Source organism: Epinephelus lanceolatus, chromosome 4 (genome assembly GCF_041903045.1).
Source record: "Epinephelus lanceolatus isolate andai-2023 chromosome 4, ASM4190304v1, whole genome shotgun sequence".
Taxonomy (NCBI): Eukaryota; Metazoa; Chordata; class Actinopteri; order Perciformes; family Serranidae; genus Epinephelus; species Epinephelus lanceolatus.
In genome coordinates, this window is record NC_135737.1 from 41,607,267 (window position 1) to 41,619,701 (window position 12,435).

A 12,435-nucleotide genomic window follows, 5' to 3' on the forward strand; every position below is an offset into this window, starting at 1 on the left:
GAAGGCATCGCGTTACATCCGCCAAAACAGCCGGGTAAATCTGCTGAGGCCCGGACACAAAGGGCTGCAGAACGGAGAATGGGGTCGGGCAGAAAAACAGACATGAGGAGACACTCATAGAATAATACTGGAATGCACTGACGCGTCAAGGTGGTCAGAAAATTGCGCAGCAAGGACAAATACAGAGCAATACGTTGAATAATGTCACCAAATTATAGGCTACTGAATGTAAATCACAACTTACCCTTCAATAAAAGAACAACAGTTATCCAATCATTTATCATATAGTTTTATTAAAAAAGGACAAATGCTTTGTATCATTTAACAGCCTATTTATTCTGCTTGATTATTAATTTTGTACATTTGGATATATGTAGGCCTACACATAGTTAATAAGGGCCAACAGAGGGGGAAAAACAGGGCGGTCGGTCCCTTAACCCAACAAACTGTCTGATTAAAGCCCATCCAGCTCCTCGGGGCGCAGACCGGGGCTGACCGGAGACAAAGGGAGTGGGCGCTCATTGGCTCCGGCCGTGTGCGCTCTGTTGTCCCCCAGCGAGAGCAGCTCAGCCCCCATTCACATGTTAATAAGCCCCTATAAATACTAACAACAGCCACTCAGCGCCAGCAGCACGTCTCACTAGGATTGCACAATAAACAGAGGGCGCCTCGCCTCGCCTGTGAGTTTGTCGATTTTTTTTTCTTCCTGTAACCGGTTCCGTTTGCCAGCTGCCCCCTTTGCTGACGGAGAGACGCAGCAGTGGGAGAAGCCACAGACGCGGCGATCCGACCAACATGGCCCCCTCGGCTCGGCCCAGCAACACCGGACTGGATATGGAAGAGGATGAGTCCTACTATGGGATTCAGAAAGCGGACAGAAAGGTAGATATACAGCGGAGCTGCTGAGAGAATGACTGGACACAGTTGGCTGTGACGCACTTGTCACGCCGGTGACAGTCTGCGATGCATATCACGTCGCTGCAAATTGATGAGAGTTAATGGAAAGAACTTTTAAAGCTAAAACAGTTGATTATCTCTGCAACTTATGTACAGTAGTTTTAAGTTTCTCTCCCTTGAATGAAGTGTGATCTTTGTGTTCCTGCAGACCAGGAAACCTCTGGTGGAGAAGAAGAGGCGAGCTCGCATCAATGAGAGTCTGCAGGAGCTGCGGTCTTTACTGGCAGACACAGACGTGAGTACAGCTCAGCTCACCTGTCCATGTGATGCAGAGGTAGAGTTAGGTTCTGATGGTCTGTTGGTTGTTTCCACAGTTTCACTCCAAGATGGAGAACGCAGAGGTGCTTGAGATGACCGTGAAGAAGGTGGAGGACATACTGAAGAACCGAACCCAAGGTATGAACGACTCTGTGCAACTTAGACTTGTATATCCATAGGTGTAGATTTTGGGGGGGGCAGGGGACACGTCCCCCACAATATTTAAAGCAGGGGCATTTATTCCCATGACAAGATCATGAAAATTGAAGAGGACTTTTATTTTGACCAAATGAAAAACATTTTCACCATGAAATGATGAAAATTGATGCATAAAATTTCTCCAGAGTGCAATAAGTTGTTTGATGCTCAAAATGTCCTTTTAGGGGAACCCAGCCCCCAGCTTCATATGTGTACCTTCATATGGAATGAAATTTATATGCTCTTGCTGAGGCCTGCAAAGCACTTCTGGGGGTTGTAATCTTAAAATTCAGTATCTGACTCCCTGCAGACTAAAGTTTGCTTCTGAAATCATCAAACCTGAATCATGGGATGTTATTGTGTATGCATGGTCAAAGTTCAACCTGAAATTTAGAGCACTGGCATCCAACCTGGGGGTCAAAACACCCACACAGGGTCACAGGATACATTTCAGGGTTCAGGAGATGTTTAATCGATGAGAAAAGCAGAAAAAGACACACATTTCTGCAACATAAGTTTTGTAATTTCTTCAGAGCTTCGTCTAACCTTCTTTTAGCTTTAATCACTGCATAACTTTGCTTCATCAGGACTCACAATCAAATAACAGAATGGAAAACAACCACTCAGGGTACACTGATCACACCTGAAGGGCATGTGCAACAGATGAATAAGAGTTGCAGACACATCTTCAATTAAAGGGATCACAACACAAAAAACAGCCACTGCAGTCACTTCACAGTCTTTCTGTCTCCCTCCCCAGAAACAGACGCACTCAACCGAGAAGCCAGCGAGAGGTTTGCAGCCGGCTACATCCAGTGCATGCACGAGGTCCACATGTTCGTGTCCAGCTGTCCTGGCATAGATGCCACAGTGGCAGCGGAGCTCCTCAACCATCTCCTGGAGTGTATGCCCCTGAACGAGGACCACCTCCAGGACGTGCTGATGGATCTAATCACTGACACTTCTGGGAGTAACGGCAGCACTTGGCACGGAGGCGACGAGACGCTCTGCACGACCCTGGCTTCGCCTGGAGGGAGGAGTCTATCCAGCGGCTCGCCCTCGGCCCTCTCCCCGGCCCCCTCCACCACGTCCAGTGAGGACCTGTGCTCCGACCTGGACGAGACCGACAGTGAGCACAACCAGAGCTCCAGTGAGGGCTTGGAGAACAGGGAGGCGATGAGCATGCCCACCATGACCTACCCTCGGTCTATGTGGAGACCTTGGTAGGGGTGTGGATGGAGTGCAGTTGGGATATGTTGAAGCAGCTTTCTTCTAAGATGTGACACCAGGCCTCTTACTGAAAGGGAAAATTCCACCCTATGGCACTCCATAAATAACCATTTTCGTTGGTGAAATATATCTGGACTTATTTACCTCTGCAGTTAACTGGCCACGTGCATGGATTTTTATTCTGGATTCCCCACATTGAATTTCAATAATCAAACCCTCAGAGTCCAATCTGTCCTCTGGCATCACTTTTGTGGAGGGACCATGGTGTTGGCCTTTCTCTCCACCGACATCTGAAGCAACACGTTTGACTCCTTTCCTTGGTGTTCTGGGGGATGTAGGAAATCACTCAGTGAAGAAGAAGTTTAAAGATCTCTGCTCAAGTGCTTTGGATATCACAGAAAAGTGTCCCACGGGTGGAGTTTTCCTTTATCTCATTAGAGGGGCCCTTCCTCTTAAAGGTCCCTCCAGCTCGGGGCCTCCTGAAAGCGTTCCCCCTCTTTTCCTTTTCAGTAGTGACTCCCTGGCTTTGAGTCCTCTGTTGTGACTGTTCTTTACACCTGGAGAAAGACGAGAAACATTCACTTATAACCCAACAAAGGACAGAGGAGGAACAGTTCACACTTTTCTTGTGTCAGTAACTCAGTGTATATAGGATTTGTACGTGGAGAAAAGCTCTTTTAGAAACCGAGAAGTTCGGCAATGCCTCTGATTAATATAAATATTTCTATTGTATTTCATAAAGGCCTGTAGTTTATTGGACCAGTAGCCTCCTTAAGAACGACCACTTTATTGTTGTAATGATGTTTAGAAATGTCAGTAAAATGTCTGAATTTGATAAATAAAATACTGTAACTGAAAAGCGGTTGTCTGACTCAATGACCGAGAGTATTACAACAGGAAGCAGCATAAACATCAAATAGAATTTAAAATATAAAAATATGGGTAAGGCATTTTTCTCCAGGAAAATGAATTAGATGTTTACTTTAAGAAAATAAATTTTTGTTGCTGTAATCTTAGCACTCCAGGCTAATTTGTGGGAAGTAATTTGGGCCAGTTAGCTATTAAAAGCTTAAAAAATTACCTTTGATTGCATGGCCCATTAAACCACAGCCACTCCTCACAAAATGCCCTGCAGGCTAAAAGTCAAATTTCACAAGGTAAGTTAATCACTCTACAAATTGAGATTCTCATGCACATGCTCTCCTCTTCCCATTAACACCATCCCTTCCTGGATCCGAGCTCTTCTCACGACGAGGACGCGCATGTGCGCACATGAAAGAGTCGCACCTCTCTCAAGTGTCTTCACTCTCACCTCAGATACAATGGGCATATTAACAAAGGACTGTTAGATCCTGTCTGGACTCAGTCTGTCTGGACCAGCCACCAGACCTACAGAGACGCACCGGCGGTGGAGCATGCGCACTTAGCTCCTGATTTCAAATGAAAAAGTGGAAGCACCCGAAAATATGTGTTTGTGTAGTTTTCCATTTCATATACCACACCAGTTGGGTACATCTAATATTTGGTGCAAAACCACACGTCGTCTGTGTTCATTGTCTGTTGTCAGATGATCCTGGGGTCTTGGAGGAATCATTAACAGGCGGTGGAGGAGGGTGTTCACGAACTGGACCTGGGTGTGAACGTCGGAGGAAACACATTGAAATGGGAGCGGAGGAGACACGGGGATCAAAGCTGCGACCATTTGACAGAGGAGCGTCAAAGCGCCCGCACAGCTGAAGGGACACTACAAAGGATACAAGCAGGCTCAGATTCTTCAAAGGCACCAGCAGCCAGCACACACACACACACACACACACACACACGCACACGCACACGCACACACACACGCACACGCACACGCGCACACACACACACACACACACACACACACGGGGTTATCAGGGATGCAGGCCTGCTGGATTTGAAACCAGTGAGGGAGAGAAATATTCATATCATTTATTGAAATAAAAGTACTTCAGTTAACTCCCACATGTTCTGCATGTCAATTCCGAAGTAAAGTAGACTAAATATGATCAGAAAATTGAAAGATAGGCCTACCTATCTAAAGTTAAACCTAAGGTGTCTTAAAAGGGAGGATATAGACTACACATAACCAGACTAGAACCTGGCAACCCAAAACTTGTTCTGTTTTTGGCCTATGATTAATCTACAATTCCTAAATGAAAATTGAATTAATAAACTCTCTAAATGTGCTTTATTATTTACAGCATATTGTTGCTGAGGTGGAGCTTGAACCACTTATATGCTGTTGGGTTAAATCCTTTAATAGGCCTATTATTTTTTAAGTGCATTTTTATTTGTAAAATATTAATGAAATACTGAAACTTTTGGGAAAAGATTTGATTTCTTGTTGAGCGTTAGATGATGCACTCTCATATCTGTTAGTTACATATCACAGCTGGTTTGCTTAGCTTAGCATAAATACTGGAAGCAGGGGAAACAGCTGGCCTGGTTCTGTCCAAAGGTGACAAAATGCACCTACACACCCAACCTCTCCAAAGCTCACTAATTAGCCTTTAAGGGTCAGTTCACCACCACTATCAAAAATACATATTGTTCTTCTTACCAGTAGTGCTACTTCTCAGTCTAGGCTGTTTTGGTGTGAGTTGCTGAGTGTTGGAAATATGGGCCCTAGAGATGCCTTCTCTGAAATACAAGGGAACTAGATGGTACTCAGCTTGTGGTGCTCAAAAGCCCTGTCTCCACCAAGCAGTTAAGTTAAGTTCGTTCTCTTTTTTTCCATTTCCACTGTGAAAAGTTGTGGATGGTACCAATAGAACTGTTCTGCACCGTCCCCATGTTTGGTCCCCCCTCTGTTGGGGTACCTAGCACACAGATCTGGTACTAAAAGGTGGAGCTGTGATCATTGCAGTCTGATTGGTCAGTAGAGGACGGTCACTCTGCTCAGGGCTGAGTTGTGTCTGGTTTTGAGGCTCATGTAACCACTGTTCATACTGTGGAGAGATTTATTGGTAAACTGTAACTATAAAATGAAAGGATGTTTTGCTGCCTCTCACAGCAGCTGGAGTCTAAGAAAAAGATAACTTAACTCACTGGGCCAACTGCTGGCAACTTTAAGGTGGAACGTTAACTTGTAATGTTACTGAATGCATGAGTTGATGTGAATCCATCAACACACCTTAAATTTCTCTTTGACCATTACTTTAGTTTTTATTGCCTCTCTTGGATCCCTTCTAGTAAGGAGGAGATTTTCAAGCGTAAAAAAATGCCACAATTTTTAAATATCCCTATCAGTCCACTCTCTTCTTTTTGTTCTGAAAATGTTGGCATACAACCTCGTTCTGTGGATGATAAACGAGGTGCAGACTTCCATCTGTGTCACCGCTGATGAGGAAATACATGTGAGTGCTGGATGGAGCAGTGAGTGACAACAACCACGCCCACATTTAAGGGTACTATTTGCAGTGGAAACACTAGAGTCTAGGTACCATGTCTGAAGGGTTACTGTTGGTTCCAAAGGTACCAGAAATCATGACTAGGTATTTGAGATAGTTGATTGTTGTGGGCAATTTCATTTAGGAACTACTTTTTATCCACCAAATTACATCCATCACAGTATCACCGTGCAAAGGGAAGCTTAGTTTACATCTCACGCTGTGCATGAACCTCTCACCCAGGAAGGTGTAGTTTTGTAGGAAGAAAATAGTTCCTATTTTTACTTGTATTACTTTGACTTTGTGAGCACAACAAGCCAAGTGCCATCTGGTTCCATTATATTGGAGAGAAGGCAGACATCTCTATGGCCGATATCTCCACTTGGCATCTCACTCCAAAGCAATCTTGATTTATAAATAGCACTGCAGGTAGGAGGAAAAATGTATTTTCGATATGAGGGAGAACTGTCTCATTAACCTATTATATCTCAGTTGCGTAATCTGTACAAAAGCCAAGATGTAACATGTTATCAGTCATCAGTGAGCCATGATGAAATGATAAGTTCTCAACAATTTTCCTTATCAACTGTCGCCAAATTTCCTCAGCAGTTCCTAGTTTACATCCATCAAACAGCTGCCTTTCACTTCTTTCATTCTATTTTTTGTCTCTTGTAGATTTCAGCCAAACCTTGTGTCAAACAAATTAAATTAAATAACAGTGTACAATCTACAGAAACATGCTCAGTACCCAAACACGCCATACCATTGTGATTGCGGACCACTGTGTGGTTTGTAACCCTATAGTGTGTATGTTTGGGTATATGAAATGAAGCAGGTGGGTGTATGGGTGTGGATGTTGATTTTAAGGACCCTCAGCTAAATTAGATTACAGGCACACCCCATTCTGTGTGGTCAGGCCACACATCTCTGAACTGAAACACTTAGTAAAGCCTAACAAATGCAGCTAAAACAACTTTCCTGCTAGAAATATACAGTAGTATGGGAAATAAGGCTATTATTTTCATAGCATACATTGTGTTTTTGGTTGGACATGTGTACATACTAGAGTTAATGACTGTGGGAATACTTTCCTCAATCGTGTCACCACAATCTGCCAACTGAAAACGATACAACACAATGACCACGTTAGCAGATTTAGTTTAAGCGGGGAAAAAGGAGGGAAAAGACAACAGACAGACAGGAGGGAGGACTTTTGTGTCCAAATGCATCAGCTGTGTGTTTGTGAGCATGCATATGAATTCTGAGGTTAAAGGTCGGTGCGATGCAACAGTTGGCGTGAGAGTGACTCAACGGCGGAGGCGAGCATATGGCGCTGAAACACGTCCCCTGGGAACCCTGTCATCCTCGGCTTCTTCTCAACTGTCTTTGACTGGGAGAGAGCAGTCACCTCACATCAGGCAGCAGCAGCATGCAGGACACAACACACTCTGATCTTGTCACATGAAAACAAGGTTTGAAATTATATAAATATAGAATTATAGATTTATTATCTTGGCAAGAAAATGCATATGATCTGAAGGCAAACTAACACAACTTTACACATAACAGTTTAATACCCTGCTGTACAACCAGACATGTGAAAACAGTTGTATAAAGTCTTCTGTGACTCTGGAGGAGCTCTGTCAAGTCTGCAACTCTTAGTGTCAGACTTGCAGAAATGCAATCGTGAGTGTTGTGCTAAAAACAGATAATTCCACTGCACTGTAAAGTATAATGAGTTCATGTGCATTTACTGATCCTTTATCTAGGGGGAGCATTCCTATAGAAGCCTGGTAATTATGTTAAATCATGTTTTCACCATTTTTAAGCTGCTTAATCACTCATTATATCGACATTGTATCTGCTCAGGTTAAACTACCATGGCTGACCCAACTGCTTGATAGGCAGCTTCATCTGAATGGTCCTGTCAGTTGTCCAGCCGCCATCTGTTTATTCACGGAGATAAAATGATTAATCAATTTCTCAACTGAAAGAAAAAATAAACATAATTTTTCATATTCAGCAACTAATAATAATACTGATAATTGATTTCAAGCAATCAAAAAGCATGACATTTTTGATGGTTCCATGTTCTCAAATATGAAAACTTGCTGTTTTTCTTGGTCTTACTTAATGGTAATTAAATATCTTTGGGTACTGGACATCTGAAGATGTCACCTTGTGTTCAAGGATATTCTGATCAAGTCAAGTCAAGTCAACTTTATTTATAAAGCACATTTAAAAAACAACTCACGTTGACCAAAGTGCTCAACATATAAAAAATAAAAATGAAAAAATACAGAAGAAACACAATAACACAAAAACCAGAGCCATAGCAGCAACATACATACATACATACATACATACATACATACATACATACATACATACATAAATCAAGGCACAAATAAGCACAGAGTGGGAGATTGAAATATCATGTCAGGGGGATACAAATGCTTTTGAGAAGAGATATGTTTTGAGCCTAGATTTAAACGAGTCAGTGGAAGGGGCAAATCTGATAGAAGGGGGGATGCTGTTCCAGAGTCTGGGGGCTGCGACCGCAGAGGCATGGTCACCCCTGTGTTTAAAATTGGAGCGTCGTACTGCTAGGAGCCCCAGGTCAGCTGACCTGAGGGATCTGGAGGTGGTATAGGGGGTTAAAAGTTCTGTGAGCTAGGTGGGGGCCAGACCATTCAGGGATTTATATACAAACAGAAGCAGTTTAAAATCAATTCTGAATTGAACAGGTAGCCAGTGGAGAGAGGCCAGGATGGGGGTGATGTGGTCTCTCTTACGGGTTCCTGTTAGAAGTCTGGCTGCAGAGTTTTGTACCATTTGTAAGCGGGAGAGAGATGATTGATTGATTCCGGTGTACAGTGAATTGCAGTAATCCAGGCGGGTGGAAATGAAGGCTTGGATGACTTTTTCTAGGTCCTTGAATGTGAGGAATGGCTTGAGTTTTGAAATGGTGCGGAGTTGGAAAAAAACGGCTTTAACTACTGAATTGACCTGTTTATCAAACTTGAGTGGTGAATCAAAAATGAAACCAAGGTTTTTGATATGAGGTTTGATGAAAGTGGATAGGTTGCCAAGATTGTTGGATATCAGGTTGATGTTGTCAGAGGGGCTGAAGAGAATGATTTCTGATTTACTGTCATTGAGTTGAAGGAAGTTTGCTGCCATCCAGGACTTTATTTCATTAATGCAGTTGTGGATGTTGGTGAGTTTGGACTGGTCGTTAGGTTTGAGAGGAAGATAAAGCTGGGTGTCGTCAGCATAACAGTGGAAGGAGATGTCGTGTTTTTGAATGATTTGACCGAGGGGGAGCATGTACTGTATATGGAGAAGAGAATGGGACCTAGGATTGAACCTGATCAGCATTTTCTAACGCCTTCTGACATCTTTAACCAAACAATCAAGAAAATAATTAACAGATAAATCTACTATGAAACTAGAAAATAGATTTCCCACAGGAAATTCCTGTGAATGCTAAAAGCTGAAATGAATCAAAAAGCATTGCTGAAAATGCAGGAACATGAAATGAATTGCCTGAAAAATCTGAAAGCTCAAATGCACCGACTGCACTGTAGAAAAGACCTGGAGGCTAAAATGTAAAACTGGCATAGCTGGAAGATGCATTGCATTGCCTAAGGAGTTAGGAGCTGAAATACACTGCTGAAAAGATGGAAGCTAAACTGAAATACTGTAAAAGGTGGAAGTTAAAATTAATTTAAAATTTCTTTCTATCGTTTTTTAGTGAGAAATTATGTGAATAGGTGTGTCACCTAGTGATACATGAGAATAACAATCTAATGATATACAATGATAAATAGAAATAGATAACGGCAACAGTTACGGTACAGGTTTGAATTGTAAAGTATGTTGTCATACAAAAATATCCATGATTCCATTTCATACTCAAGGTTCTGCCTAATATATTTCATGGTTCATTAAGTTCATCTTCTTTCAGTATTTCAAACCTTCCTCTACAGCAACACAAGGCTATGAAGGCTCTGAATTGTTTCTGTAGCTAAAAGTATGCAGAGGTAGTAGTCATTTAAAAAAGTGTACAGAAAAATGCTGAAAGGGAATGGAAGAATGAATAAATTGGATCACAATAGTGTGAATGCTGAATATAATTAGCAACCTCTCTAATATAACCTTACAAAATAATGGTTTCACTTTATGTATGAAATTGTTTTCAGGTTTATCATTTATTTCCTCATCAGTGTTTTCAGTTTCTTTCCTCTACTAGCCAACAATGTGTGAAGTTGAAATGTTGAGCGGTGAGCAGAAAAACATCTGAGTCAAGAGTTATATTTCTGTAGTTTTATTACAACATTGTTTCTCAAATATGTTTCAAACAACACATCTTCTCACCTACAAAATGCACAGTACTGTGCTAGTTTAATATACCACATACTCATACAGTGGCAATGAAACAAGTTTACATGACCATACACAACATCATGTGCCAGTACCGTGTGTATGCATTTACAGATCAGGGTGCTTCCAACAGCCCACCATTGTGTATTTACTTTAAAATGGACTTCCTCTATGCAAGGCCTTATGAAAAAGGTAAGGCTTAAATATTACCTTATGTACTCTCTACATCCATTTTTTTATACACAAGTGAGCGTTGGAGGCCCCCCGCCCCGTCAAGATATTTTGCACAGAAAAAAGACAAAAGACAGAGACAGACTGCGGTTGCTAAAGGTGGTGAAAAGCGCCTGTCCTCTCTGTGCATCCTACCATCGGAACAGAAAGCAGACAGGCGTCCACAAGCTGGAATCACTGAAGTATCTGACCACTCTGTCCATTGCGCTTTGCCCACATGCATACACATGCTATGTTCTGCTTACAGTAACATGACCTGGGTTTTATTAGAGGTAAGGGTCCGTTCCCAATGACACTCAAAAAGCTTTTACCTTCGCAAACAAACACACAAGAGAAAACAAATAGAAAAATAGAGCAATAAAAAAAATTGAACAAGAGAACAAAAAATAAAATAAAATCATGAAAACAAACCAGTGAGATGCTCTTGGTCCAGTCTGTGTTACATTCACAAGCCCTGCTTCAGTTTCTCTGCCGTAGCACCAGAGTTGTTCCCAGTATTCCTACAGTTTACCTCGACTACATGGAGCCACTGCAGGTCACAGTTTCCTTAATACTTCATGTAAGATAAGGAGTGGCCGCATGGTTACAGATGGCCACCATTCCCTGTGTAACCCAGGTTTGTATGGAAGGTTACTCAGGCAACACGGTCCCCTTGTTTGCTACAATTGTAATGCTGTTTCTTTCCCCGCTGTACTCTCATATCTAAGTGCTGATGCTCAGTTTCGACCTCTGTTGAGAACACAGTCTCAAACATCCCACTGAACAACAGCTTTAAGAATCTGTACTGCAGCACACACACCTGCAGAGACTTAAGATTTAGAGAATTTTGGAGCCAACATTATATACAAAGTTTCTCAGCGTGGAAAACCAGCTCAGTGAGAAAATGAGCAGATGACACATTGTCATTTTTCCATAATGTAGAAATCCCAGACGTCGCATGGATTTGTTCTAAAAATGACATTTTGTAGTAGAGCTGCACCATATTGACAAAAAAGAATATTACTCGACAATATTTGCAATATTCTGCAATGTACATGAATACTTCTGTGTCGTTAAAGACAAAATACATCATTTAAAGATAGAAACAGATGTTGAAAGGGGAATGCCAATCCCAAGGACCTTGTAAGTTTAAATGACATAAAAACATTTGATTTGCAGCCTCAGGATTCTGTGCTGTGTTTCGACCTCTTCTTTTCATGAGTCAACTTCCTGCTGTTCGTTTCAAACAAAATATAATTCAGCAGCTTTTTAATCTCCGATGACGCCCACTTGTTCCTAGCACCTGTGTTTTTTTAGGTCTACAGAGGCCTAAAACACTTTGAGGTTATTCTGTGAAATAGACACGCTAACTCCAGTTTAGAGTTGTCAGAGTAATGTAACTTTGACTTTGCTGTTGATGCATGTGTAGTATTAATACATATAAGAACTGTAAGAATGGATTTGGCTTTAGCTCAAAACAATCTATTCTAGATACATTATCTGGTAGAAAATAAATAAGATACTTAGTTATATGAATAGCTCTCGCTTCATATTAGACTGTCTCTGTTGAGGATGATTATAATCAACCTCCATGTCATTCTGTTGGCTGCCCAGTCGGGTGCAACCGCTGCTCTGCACCTGGATGTTGCAGGTTCAGAGAGTAGAGATAAAAACTCTTCCATGATACAAAAGTGGCGGTGCCTGCCCTTTGACCCAGCCGACATGATCCAACACCACAACTATTCTCCATAGTTTAAAATGGGAAAACAAAAGGGGGGTT

The 12,435-nt window shown here is 42.0% G+C and overlaps 1 protein-coding gene across 1 annotated transcript; it reads left to right on the forward strand.

Annotated features, from left to right (window-relative positions):
* The first annotated feature begins 509 nt into the window (after positions 1-509).
* On the forward strand, positions 510-3,502 carry her13 (hairy-related 13). Its single transcript, XM_033630810.2, has 4 exons — positions 510-882; positions 1,106-1,192; positions 1,272-1,353; positions 2,174-3,502. Exons 1-4 carry the CDS (start codon positions 796-798, stop codon positions 2,638-2,640), a joined length of 723 nt encoding a protein of 240 aa, XP_033486701.1. The 5' UTR covers positions 510-795; the 3' UTR covers positions 2,641-3,502.
* Positions 3,503-12,435: the final 8,933 nt, after the last annotated feature.